The following is a 24,185-nucleotide window of genomic DNA, read 5'->3' as shown; positions in this document are numbered from 1 at the left end:
GTGAACCCTTTGTATTTACTTTCATGGAGTCTTCTCTTTACTGTTGACTTAGAAACAGATACACCTACTTCACTGAGAGTGTTCTGGACTTCAGTTGATGTTGTGAACGGGTTCTTCTTCACCAAAGAAAGTATGCGGCGATCATCCACCACTGTTGTCATCCGTGGACGCCCAGGCCTTTTTGAGTTCCTAAGCTCACCAGTCAATTCCTTTTTTCTCAGAATGTACCCGACTGTTGATTTTGCTACTCCAAGCATGTCTGCTATCTCTCTTATGGATTTTTTCTTTTTTTTCAGCCTCAGGATGTTCTGCTTCACCTCAATTGAGAGTTCCTTAGACCGCATGTTGTCTGGTCACAGCAACAGCTTCCAAATGCAAAACCACACACCTGTAATCAACCCCAGACCTTTTAACTACTTCATTGATTACAGGTTAATGAGGGAGACGCCTTCAGAGTTAATTGCAGCCCTTAGAGTCCCTTGTCCAATTACTTTTGGTCCCTTGAAAAAGAGGAGGCTATGCATTACAGAGCTATGATTCCTAAACCCTTTCTCCGATTTGGATGTGAAAACTCTCATATTGCAGCTGGGAGTGTGCACTTTCAGCCCATATTATATATATAATTGTATTTCTGAACATGTTTTTGAAAACAGCTAAAATAACAAAACTTTTGTCACTGTCCAAATATTTCTGGACCTAACTGTATATATATATATATATATATATATATATATATATATATATAATAAGAACAAAAAAGAGCCACATAAGTAATAGCAACAACTCAAAACTGATAAATCACAAAGAATTAGAGTCTTTAAATTTGCCAGATATGAAAAACACTCAAACAAGCCATAATTATAAATGTATAAAACATTTTATTTATATAATGCTGTGGATGTATCAATAAGTAAATCAAGGTGATATAAAGAAAGAACCAAGGGGATGGAGTGCTGAAAGGGAGAAAACCCCACGTGTTCCGGATGAAATTTAAGAGAGAAAATCTCCCAGGGATCCAAAAACCACCTCCCATGGTAGCAAGTGACCATAGAGAGGATAACAGCCCAGGGATATAGTAAGGCCTAATAAGTAAGTAACCTGAAATAAAGCCCAAGTGCGCTGCACCTACCAGGGTGATGGATCACAGAAGGCCGGGGTAGCACGTGGGGACCGACGTCCCAACACGTGTTTCGCAGATATACTTCTATATATATATATATATATATTAGCTGCAGTACCCGGCGTTGCCTGGGATAGTAACTGTCTCTCTGTCTCTCTCCCAGACACTCTCTGTCTCTTTCTGTCTGTCTGTCTCTGTGTGTCTGTCTCTCTGTCTGTCTTTCTCTTTCCCTGTCTGTCTCTGTGTCTGTCTGTCTATCTGTGTGTTTGTCGCTTTCCCTGTCTGTTACTGTATCTGTTTTTCTGTCTGTCTCTCTGTCTGAGTTTTTCCGTCTGTCTCTGTCTGCCTGTCTATCTGTGTGTTTGTGTGTGCCTGTCTGTCTGTCTCTGTCTGTCTGTCTCTATCCGTGTCTGTCTCTGTCTGTCTATCTCTCTGTCTGTCTGTCTCTGTATCAGTCTCTCTGCCTGTCTCTCTCTTTATCTCTGTGTCTGTCTGTCTCTGTGTGTCTGTCTCTGTGTGTCTATCTGTCTCTTTCCCTGTCTATTTCTCTCTCTGCCTGTCTCGATTTGTCTCTCTGTATCTGTCTCTCTTTTTGTCTGTTTTTTTTCTCTCTAATTAAGAGATAACGTCTGGAACACCATTCTAAGTCTGAACTGGGTGCAAAAACCCTAAGAAAACATCACTATATGGAGAGAAGGTATGCACACCAGTGACTATGCAAGGGGAATACATGTAATAGCAGAAACCGCTGTGTGAATAGAATACTGGCCTGAAAAATACAATAGCTATATGTGAGAATGAAAATATGATAATGGAATCTGCATTCCTGCCATGAACTTAAGAATAAAGAGAAATTTAGTTATTGAATTGATCAATGCAACAGAGCCCCAACACCTCGTCATGGTATTCTCTTACATTGGGGTCCCTAACTTGTGTGTGTCCTCTCTTCCAGTTAAAAAACTTATCATGTGTGGAAAACTGAGACCCAGGCTATATATTTATAACGTGGACTGGCGATAGGTGTGGCTGGGGTCGTGTTCACAAACACAAGACTACAAACCAATTATGAAATAACGTATGGAAAACCATTCTAGGTCTGAACTGGGTGCAAAAACCCTAAAAAACTTCACTATATAGAGAGAAGGGCTGCACACCAGCCCACCACACAATTGCTAAATTTCTCTATTCTTAAGTTCATGGCAGTTATGCAGATTCCATTGTCATATTTTCATTCTCACATATATCTATTGTATTTTCCATGCCAGTATTCATACATCAGTTTTTTCTTTACATTTATTCCCCTTGCACTGTCACTGGTATGCAGCCCTTCTCTCTATTTAATGTTCCTCTGTCTCTGTCTGTCTCTATCTGTCTCTCTGTCTCTTTCCCTGTCTGTCTCTTCCACTGTCTGTCTGTCTCTGTATCTTTCCCTGTCTGCTTCTGTCTGTCTTCCTCTGTCTGTCTCTTCGTCTCTGTCTCTACCTCTCTGTCTTTCCCTGTCTGTCTCTACCTCTCTGTCTTTCTCTCTATCCGTCTCTCCACTAACATCATAATGAATCATACAGAAGTTTCTTATACTAAGAATGTCCTTTGTTCCTATAGCAACCAATTACAGCTCCTATTAATGACCTGTAGCTCCCAGGTCCATTGACTTTAATGGAGGCAGTTTTTTTGGAGAGTAACTGTAAAGCGCAGGGTTAAATTTTCCCTTCAAAACATTGTCTATGACGTACCCTGAGTCACATGAGGCGTCTGTGCAAAATTTTGTGATTATAAATGCAACGGTGCGGATTCCTTAAGCGGACATACACACACACACACACACACACACACACACATACACACGTACACACATACACTCAGCATTATGTATTATATATATATCGCCCTTTCACTCTCTCGCTTTCTCTCTCTCTGTATATATAGTATGTCACATTTTTGTAAATATTTTATTATATTTTTTCATGAGAAAACACTAATATGACACTTTGATAGAATATAACTGTGTATATGGTGTGCCCTCTAAATAATTCAACACACAGCCATGAATGTCTAAACCACTTGCAACAAAAGTGAGTACATCCCTAACTGAAAATGGCCAAGCACTACTTTAACTCTCTTGGGCATGGAGTTTACTAGAGCTTCACAGGTTTCCACTGAAGTCATCTTCCATTCCTCCATGATGACATCACGAACCTGGCATACCTGGTGGATGTTAGAGCCCCTGTGCTCCTCAACCTTTGATTTAGGTTTGATTTAGATGCTCTGTAGGAATTAGGTCTGGAGACATACTTGGCCAGTCCAGCACCTTTACACTCAGTTTCTTTAGGAAGTGGTCATCTTGGAGGTGTGGTATAGGTTGTTATCATGTTGGAATACTGCACTGCGGCCCACTTTCTGAATGGAGGAGGATCATGCTTTGCTTCAGTATACCACAGTACATGTTGCCAATCATGGTTCCCACAATGAACTGTAAATCCACACAGCCGGCAGCACTCATGCAGCCCCAAATCATAACATTCCCACCACCATACTTGACTGTAGGCAAAACACATTTGTGTTTATACGCCACCTGGTTGCTGCCACACACGATTGACCCCATCTGAACCAAATAAGTGTATCTTGTTCTCATCAGACCAAAGGACATGGTTCCAGATATCTATGTCCTTTGTCTGCTTTGCTTCAGCAAACTGTTTGCAGACTTTCTTGTGCATCATCTTTAGAAGAAGCTTCTTTCTGGTATGACAGCCATACAGACCAATTTGATGCAGTGAGTGGCGTATGTTCTGTGCACAGGCAAGCAGAGCCCCCACCATTGTAATCTCTGCAGCAATGCTGGCAGGCCTCATTAGTCTATGTTGAAAAGACAACCTGTGAATATGACGCTGAATATGTGCATTCAACTCCCTTGGTCGACCATGGCAAGGCCTGTTCTGAAGGCAACTTGTCTTGTTGAACCGCTGTATGGTCTTTGCCACTGTGCTGGAGCTCAATTTCAAGGTGTTGGCAATCTTATAGCCTAGACCATCTTTATGAGGAGGAACTATTCTTTTTCAGATCTACAGAGAGTTCTTTGGCATGAGGTGTCATGTTGAACTTCCAGTGACCAGTATGAGAGTGTGTGAATGATAACACCAAATTTAATACACCTGCTCCCCATTCACACCTCAGACCTTGTAACACTACTAATAAGTCACATGACAGTAGGGAGGGAAAATAGCTAATTGAGCACAATTAGACCATTTTCACTTAGGGCTGTACTCACTTTTGGTGACAGTGGTTTAGCCATTAATGAGTACGTGTTGTGTTGAGTTAGAGGGCACAGCATATTTATACTGCTATTGAAGCTGTACATTGACTACTTTACATTGTATCCAAATGTCATATCTTCAGTGTTGTCCCATGGAATGTTTTAATAAAATATTAACCAAAATGTAAGCAGTGTATATATACATATAAAAATAAATATATGCATACATATATATATATATATATATATATATATATATATATTCATATGCACGTATATCTTGTATACATACATACAGAAATATATGTTAGCATATATACATCTCTATATATTTATGGAGCACCTATTATTAGTTATATAAAATGTGAAATTATGGAGCTATACATATGTCTGTATATATATATAAATAAATACTCTCTCGCTATATATATATATATATATATATATATATATCGAACCTTTATTTTATATATATATATATATATATATATCTGTAGTTGCACATGTAACTAATAACTAATAATAGTGACACGCTCGTGTGTAAGCATTTCTCTTTGCTGCCTGCCTTTCTTAATGCTGCTAACAAGAGACCAGTAACAGTGGGTAAACATGACAGTAAAGCCTTGTTGTGAGCCCTGAATGTATCCAGCTGCAGATCCATTTATCCAGACCACATTTTCCTTGCAGCCCTTTTGTAGGCATGTAGACTGGGATTCAGGCAGCACACAGGAGGATGTCTCTGCACAGAAATAACCAGCTAAGAGAAATGGGAGCACAGAGGAGAGCAGCTTCTTCCAGTAGCAGCAGAAAGCTTCTCCTTCAGCAGCAGCACCAGGAGGAAGCCTCCACTGTCACCATCACTTGAGCCTCAGCTTCCCATGGGCTGGGAGGGTAGGCTGTGCTGAGCTGGAGGCTGACATTGACAGGGATGAGATAGAAGGAGCCTTGCTGTTCTCAGGGTGAGACCAGGAGTTCAGTTCTCCAGAAGCTTTGCCGCATTGTCAATTTCCCCTGCAATACTCTCTTCCCACACTTAGTGTTGCCATGAAGACTGCTGCTCAGCTCTATGCATCGCTATAGTCCTGTGTGTCCCTACCAGAGAATGCTGCCAAGGATCCTACACTTGTCCTTCTTATCGCTACAATTATTAGCAGTCACATCTGCTTTGCAGGAGCCATTCGGAAACTTTACAGGCTGTTCTATTGCTTGCATAGTCTTGTGATGTGCATCTTGTCCTTCACTTCCATAGCTGGAGATCTGTCACAGCAATCTTTATGCTGGATCTATCAATGCTCTCAGTAAAGTACACTAATGTCATGTCTATTGCCTGCTTTCTTTGGACTCGGTAAGTAATGCAAATGACTGAGACACTGGAACATTGTCATGTGCAATTAAGATACATATGCTTGAGGGGCAACCATCCTCTATGGAATAGTCATTGACTTCAGCTGATCATCTCTCTGGATATACCTGGAGAAGATAACTTCCTGAGTCTGCTGGAAGGACCAGATTGTTGCCCAGTTTGTAAACTTTGATTGGATTGCCTTGAGAACATGCTGGGGCTGCAGATGGTCCTCCACAAATGTTTCTCCAGGCATCAGCTCCTGCCTTGTGCTCATTGATTGGCTGGGCGGCTTTGGATTCCAGATCTGAAATCAGTTCACTGTCAGATGGTGAACTTCCCACTGCTAATGTCAAGGAAGTTTTTTTTTTCCTTCACTGGTCATATTAATACTGAGTACCTATCTCTTCCTGGAGTTAATATGTTTCAGGGATGTTTACTTGTTTCCAAACCAGCTTAGACATTGGCAAAACACTCAGAAATAAGACCTGCTTCAAGGGGAAACTAAAGATCTAAGATTGAGAAGGTTGATGGCTTCTCTTAGAAGAGTTAAAATCTTGCTGGTGTTGAACCTGATTGCAGTTGCTGGATTTGTTCTATTTTTGGCCAAGTGTAGACCAATTACTGTGAAAGGTGGCGAGTCCTTCCATGAAATCCATCCAAGGGCAGAAGTGACAAACCTATCTACCCATGGAGTCAGCCCTATCCAGGAGGCAGTGCTGAAAAGACTCTCCCTTTTAGAGGACATAGTCTACAGACAGCTTAATGGTAGGACTGCATGGCAATAAATCATTTCATACCATGTTATGTAATAATTCATGCTCAGGAACCAAATTGTATATATTGTCTGACTGCTGTAGTGCAATTACACTGAGGGTAACAATAATGAGTCTTATTATTAGTATCTTTTCATTTACATGTATGCCATTTATCAATGAAAGTAATCATCTAGTAGATTTTACAAAGTTAAAATTGCTCTATCGACAGTTTGAGGCATAAATGAGATATATCCAAGCAAACAAATATAGTAATCCCTGTATTCATCTCCCTTGGGTATTATTGTGATACATCGGTCATTACAAAGTATCATTTCTCCCATTAGATATGTGTAGTATGTCATAACATATTATAAGTGTAGCCCATTTATAGTTTATACTCATCCTTACATAATATACTATAAGTGTAGACCATGTATAGTTTATACTCATCCTTACATAACATACTATAAGTGTAGACCATGTATAGTTTATACTCATTCTTACATAACATACTATAAGTGTAGACCATGTATAGTTTATACTCATCCTTACATAACATATTATAAGTGTAGCCCATTTATAGTTTATACTCATCCTTACATAATATACTATATGTGTAGAGCATGTATAGTTTATACTCATCCTTACATAACATACTATAAGTGTAGACCATGTATAGTTTATACTCATCCTTACATAACATACTATAAGTGTAGACCATGTATAGTTTATACTCATCCTTACATAACATACTATAAGTGTAGACCATGTATAGTTTATACTCATCCTTACATAACATACTATAAGTGTAGACCATGTATAGTTTATACTCATCCTTACATAACATACTATAAGTGTAGACCATGTATAGTTTATACTCATCATTACATAACATACTATAAGTGTAGACCATGTATAGTTTATACTCATCCTTACATAATATACTATAAGTGTAGACCATGTATAGTTTATACTCATCCTTACATAACATACTATAAGTGTAGACCATATATAGTTTATACTCATCCTTACATAACATACTATAAGTGTAGACCATGTATAGTTTATACTCATCCTTACATAACATACTATAAGTGTAGACCATGTATAGTTTATACTCATCCTTACATAACATACTATAAGTGTAGACCATGTATAGTTTATACTCATCCTTACATAATATACTATAAGTGTAGACCATGTATAGTTTATACTCATCCTTACATAACATACTATAAGTGTAGACCATGTATAGTTTATACTCATCCTTACATAATATACTATAAGTGTAGACCATGTATAGTTTATACTCATCCTTACATAACATACTATAAGTGTAGACCATGTATAGTTTATACTCATCCTTACATAATATACTATAAGTGTAGACCATGTATAGTTTATACTCATCCTTACATAATATACTATAAGTGTAGACCATGTATAGTTTATACTCATCCTTACATAATATACTATAAGTGTAGACCATGTATAGTTTATACTCATCCTTACATAACATACTATAAGTGTAGACCATGTATAGTTTATACTCATCATTACATAACATACTATAAGTGTAGACCATGTATAGTTTATACTCATCCTTACATAATATACTATAAGTGTAGACCATGTATAGTTTATACTCATCCTTACATAATATACTATAAGTGTAGACCATGTATAGTTTATACTCATCCTTACATAATATACTATAAGTGTAGACCATGTATTATTTATACTCATCCTTACATAATATATAGTAATATTACTACTATGTAAGGATTTCATTACCTAAGGTCTCCTAGCATAACCCCTTTGTGCATTTTAGAGTATTTTTTTCTTAATCTTTATTTTGTTTTCCCTAAATTTGTTCACTCGAAGCCAAATTGAATATTTGCTGATAGTAATTACTTTTCAGTTGGGAAAAATACCAAGTCCCTCACGTTGCAGAGAAATTGCTTTTACCTTAAATCATCCTAGTAAAAAAAAAATATGCTGCAGGTGCAGTAAGTAATTATACTATCATGAAATATTCATATAGGTAGCTTCATAAACTCAATATCTACTGTTCTGTAAATAACGATGCAGCACAATAAAGGATGTGATCATTTATGTTATTTGTCCTGACCATAATTGCTTGAAATCTCCAAGTTCTCTGATATTGGATGTACATGGGGTTATTAAAACTCCTATATAACCATAGCTTTATTCCACACAAGGAAAGATAGCAGACTTCACTAATAGTATAGGGGCTGTCCAGAATTATCATTATTAATACTGTATTCAGCATATCTCACCTTTGCCTAAATATTAAGTACTACGAAGACTAAAGGGTGTTTTACACGCTGCGACATCGCTAACGATATATCGTTGGGGTCACGTCGTTAGTTACGCACATCCTGCACCGGTAGCGACATCGCAGCGTGTGACACCAAGGAGCGACGATCAGCGATCGCAAAAACGTCAAAAATTGTTGATCGTTGACACGTCGCTTCTTTCCTTAATATCGTTGCTGCTGCAGGTACGATGTTCGTTGTTCCTGCGGCACCACACATCGCTACGTGTGACACCGCAGGAACGACGAACATCTCCTTACCTGCGTCCACCGGAAAAGAAGGAAGGCAGGAGGTGGGCGGGATCTTCCACTGCTCATCTCCGCCTCTCCACTTCTATTGGACGGCTGCCGTGTGACGTCGCTGTGCCGCCGCACGAACTGCCCCCTTAAAAAGGAGGCGGTTCGCCGGCCAGAGCGACGTCACAGGGAAGGTAATTCCGTGTGACGGGTGTAAGCAATGTTGTGCGCCACGGGCAGCGATTTGCCCATGTCGCACAACTGACGGGGGCGGGTACGCTCGCTAGCGATATCGATACCGATATCGCAGCGTGTGAAGTACCCTCAAGGGCTTGTTCACACTGCAATTTTCTGTGCATTTTTCAAGAGTAAAAAATACTTACAGTATGAGCAAAATGAATGAGATTTCTGAAATCTTGTACACATTCTACTTATTTTTTTCCTTGAGTATTTGAACCATCAGTGTTGTTTTCTATGCTGTAGCATGTCAAGTCTGTCAGAGTTTTTGCAACATTTTTTACTTATTAAAATGAATGGGGAAAAAAATGCAAGCAAAAATGCAACATACATACAACATACAACATACAACTAAAAGCCCATAAACATATTTTGCACAGCAATTTTTCTGCAAACACTGCTTCAAATACTCAATATGTGCACATACCCTAATGATCGTATACAGACGAAAAAGAAAGACTTACATGCCAACGCTTGCAACTAAAAAAAAAAAAAAAGCAAAAAAAATAAAATATTTTTTGAGGTGTTTTGCATATCAGAATGGCCATTCTCATGCCTGCCCAGGAGCCACATCACGGCAACCTCATTTTTTTAAACCATGCAAGAGGTAGTAATATAGAGTAGTACCCAGTACAATGAGGTTGCCGTGATGTGGCTATTAGGCAGGTATGAGAATAGCCATTCTGATATGCAAAACATTTAAAAAAATATTTACATTTTTTTTTTGCATTTTTTAGTTAAAATACCCTAATGATTGGTAGGCAAAAAGTAACTTCCTATTATATAAACAACTTATATCCATACAATACAAACTTAACATTTAGTTAGACATTTCTAGATAAATGTTGCGTCTTGGTTTATAGAAGTACAGTAGATCTTCCTTTGAAAGGGTTTCTGGTTTAGAAAGTATATTTTTCAAATCCCCTGTAGAGAGCACAAGAGCATCTATCTCCCTGGAGGACCCGGCACGTCCATGCATTACATGGACAGCCCATTGATTTTCGTGGACACTGTGTATTGCTTAATTTCCCCTGTGGTGGTGCTGCAGGGGAATTGGTCACTTGCTGCTGGGTTCATAGACAGATTACAGCTAATCTCTGAGATTCTGAGACCAGGACACCTTGTTATCAGCTTGGGGCCAAGGGACCGTTCTAACAAAAAAATGAGCATTTAAAAGGAACAAAACAGTTTTAGTGGTTACTAGAATACAGGTTGCTATCCAAAAAATGATGACATAAAAGCACTAATCTCATTGATTGGAAGGGATAGCATTATTAATGAGTAGAGTTACCAAAGTGTGGGTTTATTATTTCTTGCTACAATATATTTATTCCACTGATCTGCACCGCATACAGATTACAATTACTTACATCAGTCCTTGTCCCTAGTGAGACTCAAAATCTAATTTCTTTTTATTACAATCACAATGTAATTTCCTTGTGTCACACACACACAAATACATATACACACACAAACACATAGACAAACACACACACAAATACACATACACACATGCATACAAACACACGCACACAAACACACACATACACACATACAAACACACAAATGCACACCTACAAATACACACACAAATACACAAACACACACAAATACACATACACACACAAACAAAAATAAACATACACACATGCACACACACAAACACACACAGATACACACAAACACACATACACACACCCACACACATAAATACAAACACACACATGCACACAAACACACACAAATACACACACATACAAACACACAAATATACACATATAAACACACACTCCAACACAATTTATAAGAATCAGTATCTATCTAATCTTTCTATCTTTTGGTCGACTGTTTAAGAAAGCCAAAGCTCCCAAAGGAAACCCACAAAAGCATGTGCAGAACATATAAACTGCATATATGCAGATATTTACTTGATCAAGTTGAAGACTCTCATATTTATTAGATTTATTAGATAGCGAGTAAATGCTTGGTTAGGTTGATTGGGTTTACTGAAAACAGAAGGATTGGCTGGTGAAAATCCAACAGGTTGGATTCTTCTCTCCCCCAGCATTATTTGTTAGCGAAGAGTCAATGTTCCCCCATACACATTAGACTGTTGGAAAATCCCATCAAAATCTGGCGGTTTGGATGACTTTAGTCTAATTTGTGAGGCCTTTAGTATTTCCCATTGCTTCAAGACTAAATCATTGAGCTACCATGCTTACTTAGAAAAAATCTTTATTGGTCCGAGGATACACTGAAGAAAAATACAAAACACGCAACGTTTAAGCCAATGCAGGGCTTTTATCAAGTCATTAAAAGGTGCAAGTCCAAATCATTGAGCTTCCATGATAACATCATATATTACACCAGATGTATAAGGAAAATAGGTATTCTACTTTTAAATTTTAATGGTCCGTTTTGGCTTTATTCACTGATGGCTGTCTCTCCATTACTCCCAACAATTTTTGGTAATATTGGTGGAATGATGTCTACAACAGGTGACACTGCAGCCGATCGTTTGGGTTCAGCGGGATTGTGGCATCTATGTTGGCATCACTGTTGAGCCCATTGATTGGTTGCAGCGGTCATATGTGGTAATTATGACATCACTGCTGCAGTCTTGTCGTTGAGTACCAGGGGTAGTAGAGAGAGGCAGAGTTTGAACAACAGTAGATGAATAAAGCTGCTTTTGTTATTTTTAATCCGGGCCTATGGACACTCAAATGTAAAAGTGGACAATTCTTGAAGACTTGTGGGTTCCAATGAAAAATCTGACTGGCAACAACATCCCCACTTACTTGTCATTTCTAATACTAATGGTTTCTCATGTTTCAGGCCGTCTTAGGCACAAGGGCCTGGGTGAGAATGCTGCTTTTGCACCTTCCATAATTATAGGTTCATTGGTTTCTATTTAAATTCGCTCTTAGTGTTTTTCAATGGATTAGTAGGAAGCCAGAATGACCAATAATAAACCATAGGAGCATGAAGACGGCACGTCAAGTCAATGCCGTTAGTCAGCATCATAGCTTAGCATTTCTAAATACCTCCTACTGTTAGACTGGATAGCAATTATATTAGACAACATGTATCACACCTGCAGTAATGTGATGCAATCCATTGCAATATGAATGTTATATTTTTAAGTTCTACTGCAATTGATATCATAACCAGTATAGCTGCAAAATATCACCGTCTGCAATGGCCACACAACTTTGTATGGATTTTAACAGTTGTCATATATTTAATGAATCACTCTTCGACCAGTCTATTATGAGTCTTTCTATTCTGTACTTGGCTGGATAAAGGGAAAATGTTCCAGTAAATATTTGATGCTTTTCTACAGGGAATGTGTTAAAGTAGTGACTCAAATCAAACCGGTTATGTTCCTGCTGATAGCCCTGGCTGTTAACCAATACGATATAAAATAAATAAATGAACCCTGGTCAGGTTATTCTGTAAATTGAATCTGCTTTTATTGCTGCTAAGCGAGCTGTATTTTGTGATATATGGTACAGGGAAGTAAGGGAACATCAAGTAAGACTATTATGTTGATGGTCAAAATTGATCAATCTGTACACTGTCCACTTTCTGCCTAAGAATAATCAATACCTTCATCTGTGTTTCTTATATTCCCACGCGCTTCATGCCACAGTGGAATTTTTTCTGTCTCTCGCTGTTTAGTTAACTACAAGAGAAGCGGAATATGCAGATTACTGAGGAAACTGACTTTTGATAAAGTGACACTTAGGTTGAGCTTTCGCAATAACTGTGGGCTGTGTAGAAATACAATTAACTACTTTATTCTTGAAGTGGGAGTTTCATAGAACAAGGCATATGGTATGTAGCTTTCTTCCCCTATTAAGCTGATGATTAACAAATAATTAGCACAAAGAAGGATAAAAAAGCCAACATCAAGTATGGGATTCTAAAATGAAGGATTTGTCCTGTACATGCTTTTATATTTCAATTATGCGATTATTTACTACTATACTGAAAGTAGTTAGATATTCAAAGTGAAAAAATATTCCTATGGGGTAATGTTTATCCTTGTGGAGAGTGACATATCGGTGTTAGGAGACTTATAGGCTATGCAATACTGCTGGAATTTAAAGATGCAAAATGCCCCTTCAGAGAGCAAGAGGGCTGGAAATCCAATGCCACTTTTTGGATGTAGCAATCCTAAAAGTTAATATCGACCGGTCAACAAGCCTTGCCTCATTACATGGATAAGACAGAGACATGTGTTTCAGTGTATTTGCCCCTCATCAGTGTAAAGCAAGAGATCTGATCTAGCTGGGAGATATGCCTCTGACAAAAGGTCAAAGGGATACAATTTTTCCTGATGCAGAGTGCCAAGTTGTTGTAAGGAGACTTATAGGCCATGCAATGCTCCTCTGGGAATTATGGAAAGCTCCTCTTCAGGACTTCTAATGCTACTTCTAGTTATATTACTATTTGTGCTTCCATTTTAAATTGAAAACCAATTCTATGAAAAAAGAACAAAAATCGATATCACAAAAAATATCAGAAAAAAAGCAATCATTTGTACCAATACCATGTCTATACACAAATGCACAAAAGGATGAAGCAGGCCCCCATGTTAAAGGTGGGGGAAGCACAAGTGTAAAATACAAAGAAATAACCCCTTACTAACCCACCAAAAATCCATAAGGTGACTACTTAGTATTCCAAATGCACATAGGTTTGCATATGGTGCCATTCACACCATTAAATGAGATGCACATCTGTCTGGATAACAGTCTATTACTAATGCCCCTACAGTGACATTAGGCGGCTACTCAGTACCATATGTATACCCCACAGGACAGACGTCCCACATTACCTAGCCACCTCTGCACTCTGCATAAAGAAGCATGCAAAAAAGATGTATATAATGCTTGAGGTATTAACCCACGTCAAGGGTCCTTATTATCTTGCAAGTCCCTACACTAAATTCAATAACAACTGAAAAAAGGACAAAAACAATAAAAAACATCACAGAGAAAAGCTGCCACATTTATCATTACCATAGTTACATAGTTACTTAGGTTGAAAAAAGACCTAGGTCCATCTAGTTCAACCTTCCTCCACCAGTTCTACATTTGGTCATTAAGTCATTTATAACCAACAATGTTTTGTGTACTGAGGAAATCATCCAGCCCTTTTTTTGAAAGCTGTTATAGTATCTGCCATTACTACCTCTTGTGGTAGGGCATTCCACAGTCTGACTGCTCTAAAGCCCGCTTTACACGCTGCAATGTATCTTACAATGTGTCGGCGGGGTCACGTCGTAAGTGACGCACATCCGGCATCATAAAGTACATTGCAGTGGTGTGTAACAGCTACGTGCGATTGCGATTGAACGGTAAAACGTTCATCGCACGCACGTCGTTCATTCCTCATGAATTGAACGTCAGATTGTTCATCGTACCCGGGGTAGCACACATCGCAGTGTGTGACACCCCGGGAACAATGAACAGATCTTACCTGCGTCCTGCGGCTCCCGGCCGGTGATGCGGAAGGAAGGAAGTGGGCGGGATGTTTACGTCCCGCTCAGCTCCACACCCCGATTCTATTGGCCGGCTGCCGCGTGACGTCCCTGTGACGCCAAACATCCCTCCCACTCCAGGAAGTGGACGTTCGCCGCCCACATCGAGGTCGTATGGACGGGTAAGTACGTATGACGGGGGGTTACTCGTATGTGCGACACATTCAACAAATTGAATGTGCCGCACATACAATGGGGGCGGTTACTATCGCATACGATATCGTATGCTGGATCGTAAGGTGTAAAGCAGGCTTAACTGTAAAGAATCCTTTCCTATTTAGCTGTCTGAATCGCTTTTCTTCCACTCGCAGGGAGTGCCCCCTGGTCCTTAGTATTGTCTTTGGAATAAATAAGTCATGTGCCAGTCCTTTATATTGACCACACATGTTTTTATACATATAAATGAGATCTCCTCTTTTTTCTAAGCTAAACATGTCTAACTTTTTCAACCTGTCATCATATGGGAGGCCTTCCATTCCTTGTAGCCTAGTTGCTCACCTTTGAACTGACTCTAACTTCTGAATGTCCTTTTTAAAATGTGGAGCCCAAAACTGGATCCCGTATTCCAGATGTGGCCTTACAAGTGATTTATCAAGGGGTAACAATACGTTGGGATCACGGGATCTAATCTCTCTTTTTATACGTCCTAAAATCTTGTTTGCTTTAGCAGCTGCTGCCTGACATTGAGTGCTGCTGCTCAGCTTATTTGTAATGAGAATACCCAAATCCTTCTCCTGTTCTGTAGTCCCGAGTTTACTTCCATTTAATGTATATGCAGCTATAGGATTACTCCGTCCTAGGTGCATTACTTTTACATTTATCAACATTAAATCTCATTTGCCAAGTATCTGCCCATTCTGACACAGATACAAATTCACAGGATGCAGCAGGCCTCCATTGACAGGCAGCTCAGCATAAAAGCCGGCTGTCAATCAGTGCCAGGGGCGTGGTTACAATCACCATTCACTACTCTAACAGGAAATTGAACCCATGTTGGTGCCACCCTTATGACTGAAAGCCTAACCCTGTTGAAGGGGAAAGATTTACTCCTGGCAGCGGAGCTCGGGTGCCAGGCAGGTTTAAAATGCTATTAACCTGCAGATTAGCTACATAGCTGCAGGTTAATAGCATTTTTTCCACATAACAAGTTCCTTTAAAATTACTTTTTAAGACTGTTGCTAGACAGTGGTATGAAGTGATTGGTTCCAGAGTGTTGTATTATGTAAAGGTGTTTTTCCCCTTTAAGGGACATCTGCCCAAATTCCTTTACATACCTAAAATGACAAAGCAGGCAGGTAGTCAATCTCCAAAAGTCCAGTGCTGCTTCCCTACTACTGCTCAGGTCTGAACCTAGGGAGAGTGAATATCCATTTTATTTGTTATTTTAGGTATTTGGCGCACAATGTCCTTAAAGTAGAAACCACCCCAAAAAAAAATCACAATTGGTAAACTATTTCCATGACATTTTAATGCAGTTTTCTGTTAATAAGACACCAGCAGAAAGTGCAAAGTTACAACATCATTATCTTTGAAAATTCACATAAAATAAGCAAAAGCATTTTGATTTATCCAATGTAATGCCCCCAAATAAGCAAGGGGCAAGTATAAAAAGCTAAGATGATCTAATATAAAAACATTGAAAGCTTTTAGGCTACAGCCAGTTACATGGCATTTGCTTTCGACGCCACATAATTCTGAATGTTGCTCGTCAAATTTGCACTGCCATCACAATACGGCTTTTAGTGCCAGGCTGGAGCATTCATTGATGGACCACTCAGCTATTCAGAGATTATGTTATGTCCATAATAGCAAGCCACAGCAATTAAATAATCAGTGCTATAGTAAGATAGAATGAAGTTATGATGTTTTTATACTTATTTTGGAGCCATAATTAACACTTTTAGCGGCCAAAAAGAAGAGCAATTTTCAACTCATGTTCTAAACTACACACTGTGATTTTACCCTGTAAAGACAGTAGTCAAAATAGAAGGAGAATCACGCAAAAATGTGTAGACTTTAGAAAGTCATGGACACATACCAGTGAATGTCTTCTATTCAAGGCCAGTGCACAGTAGAAGACGTACACTAGAGGATGGGTGTCTATGTAATTTGGTATAGAGTGGTATGTGTCCGAGTTTTGGAATTATGTTCAGTCTGCTTTGTGTTTGAATAGAGAGTTAACTAGAGAAGAGTGAATGCATATTTGTGTGAAACTGACTTGTACTTCAATTTGCATTCCCAAAACGTGGATTTTTTTGTAATACACTTCTGTAGATCGATCAAAGCGACAGTCACTGGCAGCCATTTTGCTGAACTATAATAAGCCATTAAATGCTTATATGCACCTTACTACTCACCTCTGCAGCCCCTATACTACCTACCTTCAACCTCCTGGTCTTCAGCACATCTTATCACCTCTATGAGCCCTGAATCTCAAGACCTCGTCACTCTAGGCTGGGGCTTTAACTCTGTTGAGGCCTGGGAGGCTTTCGGTCATGTGCATGCAAGGTCACAGCGTCACAATATAACGAACAATGTTGTGACCTTATGTGCACAGAACCATGATACAAAGATGTAACAAGGATTGGATCGGTAATAATGAGGAACTGAGGTGCCAGGCAGATGAGTAGAGGGTCAGTATAAGTATTTTTTTTAATTTTTATATCCGTCATTTATCATCTATTGGGGTCTGCATAGACTCCAGAGCCGAATAATGGACATTAAATTAGCGGTGAATAACTTCACTACAAATCAAATTTCTCAGCAAGATTTTCGTGGACCCGTCAAATTCATATTTTGACTACTCATCTCTGGTGTTACCAATGTTGGAGGTTTGCTTATTAGTTTCCTCATTCTATTTTAAAGGAATATATCAGTAAAACATTCCTTTAAAGAAGGGCAATAATTTCTTATCCAGTTGTGCTGAGGGATACTTTTTCCCTCTTGGAGAACATGTCATAGTACATCTTTTCCGTGTTACAGAAAACCATTGGACTGATAAATAGGACTGCTTCAGTAATGTTTGGAATATTGGAATATAAATGCCTGAGATTAGAATGATGAGGGCCAAGGACTTTTGTCTAAAACCTCTGTATAGATGGACAATGTAATTATATATATGACATATACATCACTCCTCCAACAACTGGTACTCCTGGGTATCAGAATAACAGTCACCTTATACTAGGCTGAAACAAGTTTGAAGAAAGTTTCCTGTACCTTCTTGTCAAACAAAAGAAATAAAGCCTATGGAGAATCTTTTACAATTTCCTTTTAAACCTATGAAGTAATAAAATTAACAATTAGAAACACATATCTCCCTCTAACCATATCTGAGATATTAGTAAGGCAGGATGAAAGTAAAACACCCTACCAACACAAACTCCAAACAAAATATAGAACAGGAAAACACGGGAGGGTGGGGAGGGAAGAAACCATGTGCAGGGACACTTAATCTACGCAGATGAAATGTGCGTCGGTGTGCACAAAGGGGAATTTTTTCCATCAGGGCTCACTGGCAACTAGAGCGACTCTATACCGAATGCACTCTGGTATGCTATTCGTGTTTGGATTCACCACACCATCTTTTTGGTGGCTGCTATGTTACACCCTGGCACTTTATGGAAGGGAATTATTGCCATTTATTTTGTATTTTTGCATTTGACCTTTTTTAATCTCCCCATTGCTGCTAGCATTTTGCCTATAAGAGGAACGTTTACATCTACGTGCAGCTACTATGTAATCTTGATTCTAATTTATTCCAGTATGCTCCCTAGCTCTCTTGTTATTTTTATTCTTTCACTTTTTCACACCTTCTGGACATGTGTGTCATCTGTTTTATATTATGTTTGTCTTAATTTTCATAATGAAAAATTATATATAAAAAATCTTTTTGAAAAAATGAAATAATTCTATTTTTACAAAAAAACTCCTGTGTTCTCCTGTTCTAAATAAAATTAATGTGTAGGGTAAAAGGAAGGGAGGCTTAACTTGAAAAAAAAATGTGTACAACCAGCGTCGGACTAGGGTGTGTGGGGTTCACCAGAGGAATTGACTCCAGGGGCCCACCCTACAGCGATATGCAAATACCTGTTAGCCGTTATCCCCGTTATAATGGAGCATCGACTTTGACACACAGGCGGCTCCTGCACATCTCCTGTGCACACACAATAACTGATGTACAATTACAGTAGTTTGCAGTAAGGAGATCTTTGGTGAAAACAAGTGATCACTGATCCACAGGTTAGGTAGGTGATCACTTATTGAATGAATAGAACAGGGGACGAGTCGGACATGACCTCCACTTTCAAGGGGATAAAAGTTGCATGATCGGTGCAGGTCCCAGCAATTGGTCCCCACAGATGAATAAGTTATCACTTATCCTTAGACCACGTTCACACATTCAGTATTTGGTCAGTATGTTGCATCAGTATTTCTAGGTCAAAACTAGGAGTGAGTTAAAAATGAAGAGGTGTTTATTATACTTTTCCTCTGATTTTACCATTCCTGGTTTTGGCTACAAATGCAGATGTAAAATACTGACCAAATACTCAACATGGGCACATGACCTTAGAATAGGCGATTACTTAGCATATTTGTTACAGTGTAATAGTCACAGGACAGGGCGGGGTTAAACATTCAAGTATTTAATCTCTACTGGAAATAATCTTCCTTTTATTGATAGAGAGAAAAAGTGACCTCCAGACACAACATAATCTACTATACCAAGACCAATAATTCCACATACAAGGGAGAAATATTGCTACACCGTGACCAGACAACATATTACCACCACATAGTAACAGAATACAACTACATACAAAGGAGAAATACCGTCACACCATAATCAGAGCACATAATGACTGAATATTACCACATACAAGGGAGAAATACCTCAACACTAGGACCAAACTATATAAATAACCAAATAATACCACATACAACAGAGAAATACCACCACACTGTGACCAGACTACATATTACCACCACACAGTGCCCGAATAATACTGCAATAATGATCATGACTCAAGACAACAATACTAATAACACTAATATTACCATCAGTGCCATTATACACAGGAGCTCTGTATGTAGTGATAGTGTACAGATAATACAGTGATCACCAGTGACATTAATTAGTGACATTATTCACAGGAGCTGTGTATAGAGTGTATAGAGTGTGTGTACATGTAATACACTGACTTACTAGTGACGTCTCTAGCTGAAGTTATTCATCTTCACTTTTCTGCTTCATCCGACACTGACCGTCATCAGTTCTTCCTGCCATGACGTGACTCTGCAGAAAATAACACACAGTCACCTATAGCTGATCACTCCCTGAGCACATTCCTCACTTTTCCCCCAATTTTTACACCATATCAGACTTTTGTTGGGTTGGTGGCACACAGTACTAGGGGCGTACACAGCAGCGGGAGGCAGGAGGTTCACAGCAGCAGGAGGCTCACAGCAGCAGGAGCTTCACTGCAGTGGGTTGCAGGTACAACAGGGAGGCTCATAGAAGCGGGAAGTAGGTACAGCAGGGAAGCAGGAGGCTCACTGCAGCGCAGGCAGGTTCAGCAGGGGGGCAGGAGGCTCACAGAAGTGGAAGGCGGGAGGCTCACAGCATCAGGAGGTTCACAGCAGTTGGAGGCTCACAGCAGTGGGAGGCAGGAGGCTCACTGCAGTGGGGAGGCGGCAGGCAGGAGGCTCACAGCAGCAGGGAGGCCGGAGGCTCACAGCAGCGGGAGGTTCACTGCAGAGAGAGACTCACTGCAGGGGCAGGTGGGAGACTCACTGTAGGGGAAGGCAGGAGGCTCACTGCAGGGGAATGCGGGAGGCTCACTGCAGGGTGGAGGCAGAAGCACTTACCTCGTGCCTGCGCATCCTCTTCTTCTGTGCGGCCATGGTGATGACGGATGTCGGTGCGGGGCTGAGCAGTGCTCCTCCGCTTCAGTCCTGACGTGCACAGTTCAGATGTATGCGAGCCTGAAAAATGCGCGTACATTTGAATATGAAAGGTGAAGTCTGCAGGTCCTGAGTGCACCTCATTTTGTGTAGGCCTGAGGACTCCCGCAGTGCAAGGACCTATGGTGAGTCACATGACTGTGATGTCACTACAGGTCCTGGTACAACCGTGGAAACACCAGAGATTGCACACAATTTGTGCGATCACTGCAGTTTATGATGGAAAGACTGGTGGGGGCCAATCAGAGCGTGGGGGCCCAGTCTGCCTGCTCCAACACTGGCACTGAGAAACACCCCTCCCAGCCCCAGTAACAAGCCCGCGGTACCCCCACAATATAAAGCATGGTGACCCACTGGGGACCGGGGGCCCACCGGAGAATTTGCTCCGGTGGGCCGGTCCTACACTATATGCAACTGACTGTAAGACACAGTCATCAAGATTGGAGATCTTCACACCAGTCTAGATTAATGGGTTGGGTGGACTTTGAGACTCCTCATTCATTAAGATGAACATGCCAGACCTTGCTGGAGTAAGATTTGTGGTGTAGTGAATGCCGCCAGTCATCATTAATTTGATGAGCATCAGTTGCCAACCCCGCATTCCACCCCATCGTGACCCACATTGACAGTGCTGGGCAAAAATGTTCTGAGAATGTCAAAGTCGCAAAATTTTAGTGCAGCCTTAAATTGTGCAAACATTTTACAACTTTTTAAAGCTTTTTACACCAGAATTCTATCAAAAAGGCTTTGATAAAATTGATAAAATGGGCTTTAAGTCTTTTTAACTATAGTGTAGAAATTAAAAAGCAAGGTAGCTCTATATCTGGGGAAATCAGAGTGGACAAGGTTACTAGAGCCTTGCTTGACAGACATGCAAAAAGTGTAACAGATTATCTTTAATTTTTGCTGCAAAATTAGTTGATAGAATACACAGAGGAAAATTACATTTTTCAGTGGAACTAATAGACCGAATAATTTCATGGGAAGGTCTTCTACTACAATATAGATGACATCTCTCTAGGATAGGTCATCAATGTCAAGTTAATGGAGATCCAACACTTGACCCACCTTAATCAGCCTTTATCAGCTCCAATGGTAGCCAGTTGTAAACAGTATATCTAGCTGGAATAGCACAACCTCGTACACTGCAGTGGTCATATACAGGCCATATAAATGAATGCCAAGTCAATGGAGACATGCTTCTTATGCTCTGTACAATTTTTGGGCGCCAGATCTGATAACATCTGATCAGTGAGAATACCAGGTGTTGGACTACCATCGATCATATTGATGATTTTTTCTAAAAATAGTCGATAAATATATCAATATTCTAAAAATAAATCCTCATTATTGTAATCATGGAAAACTGCTTTAACCCATTAATGATCAGAGAATATTTAGTGTTTGTAATTTTCTCCCCTTGTTCCAAGACCATACAGTTTGTTTGGGGGTTTTTTCTATTGATGTAGCCATATGAGAGCTTGTTTTCTGCAAGACAAGTTGTAGTTTTGAAAGATACCTTTCATTTTAGCATACAATGTACTGGAAAATGGAATAAAAATCCAAGTCCAGTAAAATTGTGAAAAACGCAATTCTGACATAAATTTTAGGCTGACCTGAGTGCATAACATTACAGGATAGTATGATTATGACAATACAAATCTTGTCGTTTTTTTTATAATTTTAATGGTGAAAAAAGTGTTCTGAAATTTTTTTAAAAGAGGCGCCTCTGTTGTTATTTTCTGTTGATGGAGCTGTGTGAGGGCTTGATTTTTGCACATGAGCTGACATTTTTATTAATATTATTTTGGGTACATATAATAACTCTATTTTTTTTTATCTTTTTATTGTCTATTTTTCGGAAGCATGGTTATCGAAAAATGGCATTCTAGTGTTCCGATATCTTTCCTTTTCAGCATTTTAATGAATTCTTTAGATAATTTTATATTTTAACTTTTTTTGCACCTAATAAAAATTGAAAAATAAAATTGATAATGCCAAACTTTTTACTTGTTTTTTATTTTTACATATTTTAAAACTTTTTTATTTTTACTTTATTTTGTGGTCTCCTTAGGAGACTTAAACCTAAAATAATTTGATTTTGTGCATTGTATACTGCAATCCTACATTATTGCAGTTTATAATGAAAATGTCTGAGTTTCATGAGAAGACCAAAATGACAGTTACAGGGGCCTTCAACATTTCTGTGCTAACATCAATTCTTCAAAATAGACAACAGCATTTAAGTGGTTAAACTGCAACGCTTTCTGATCACTGTAGTTATACTCAAATGCCGGCTATGCAATGCAGTTGACATCTTCTGCAAACAAAGCAGGTTCAGCTCCTAAGCCGACTTCATACTTTGATTTACAAATTATTTCTTAAAAATGTACAACATAGGTTATTTACCAGTTAAGGAGATTGTGGTATATTTTAGGGCTATATTTTAGGGCTAAGGGAATGCTTTTGGACTTGGATCTCAAGGAGTATTCAGATGTACATTGAGTCAATATGAAAGAGGAGAGAACGTTGGGATAGATGACCTGTTCCATCTACACCCAGTGTTTCGGAAAGTTTAATGTATGTCACACAGTGTGTGGCTCAGAACTCACCGGGTGTCAGGACTACTTCTGCCACTTTTCCGACACTCCACAAGATTGAGTTGCACAGACAGGCTCAGGCGTCAACTAGCTGTGCTCTTGTTAGTAATTGGGCTTGCAGGAGTTAATTTCTGCTAGCATGTGGATTACTGCTTGAGTCACATGTTGCAGGAGACGTATCACAGTCGCCTCCACCCTTTTCAAGATGGCGGAGAATGGTCTCCCATTCCGATGATAGCTTTATGCAATCCCATGTGCAGTCTATGTGCTTTGTTATCCAGTAGCTGGTGTACTTCTGTGCGCTGTTTGGTATGTTGTGGAAATACTCTTGTTGTCTGATTATTTCCTTCCTTCCTTTTGTTTCCTCCTGATCACGTATTATCTATACCTAAGTCAGTGATTGCTGTGAGTCTGAGTTTTGGTTTTCCCCTTCTATGTGTGTGGGATTAATCACTCCTGTCCCAGAATTCTCCTGTGTGGAGGGAGGAAAACCACTAGATCATGGTTGTTCAGGAGCTAGAGTTAGGAAGGCAGCCCAACAATCATCACTTTCAGACTTTTTTGGGATGAGGGTCAGCCAGGGTTCCCTAACCTGAGGACCAGTTTAGGCTCCTCTGTTCCTTGTGATCCAATCACACCCTGTGACAATATACATTCATGTACACATACTATTGCTACGTGCTATTTCTTAATTTCTTGGATACTTAGATTCCCAACTTGTGGATGATGTCTGTGAACTGTGCACATTAGTGCTCCTATTTCCTTGGATACTGAAAGTGGAGCTTGGTATT

At 39.4% G+C, this 24,185-nt stretch overlaps 1 protein-coding gene across 2 annotated transcripts in view; it reads left to right on the top strand.

The window, feature by feature from the left end:
* Positions 1 to 5,060: 5,060 nt before the first annotated feature.
* Positions 5,061 to 24,185, top strand: part of GALNT17 (polypeptide N-acetylgalactosaminyltransferase 17) — a 581,607-nt gene continuing 562,482 nt past the window's right edge. Inside the window, exon 1 of one of the 2 annotated variants that reach the window (XM_075336335.1) lies at positions 5,061 to 6,480. In XM_075336335.1, coding sequence (XP_075192450.1) covers positions 6,243 to 6,480 — 238 coding nt within the window. In that variant the 5' untranslated portion in view covers positions 5,061 to 6,242. The remainder of the gene's footprint in view (positions 6,481 to 24,185) is intronic. The other variant, XM_075336337.1, reaches the window with a different exon arrangement.

Source organism: Anomaloglossus baeobatrachus, chromosome 2 (genome assembly GCF_048569485.1).
Source record: "Anomaloglossus baeobatrachus isolate aAnoBae1 chromosome 2, aAnoBae1.hap1, whole genome shotgun sequence".
Classification (NCBI taxonomy): Eukaryota; Metazoa; Chordata; class Amphibia; order Anura; family Aromobatidae; genus Anomaloglossus; species Anomaloglossus baeobatrachus.
This window is presented reverse-complemented; position numbering and strand designations above follow the sequence as displayed.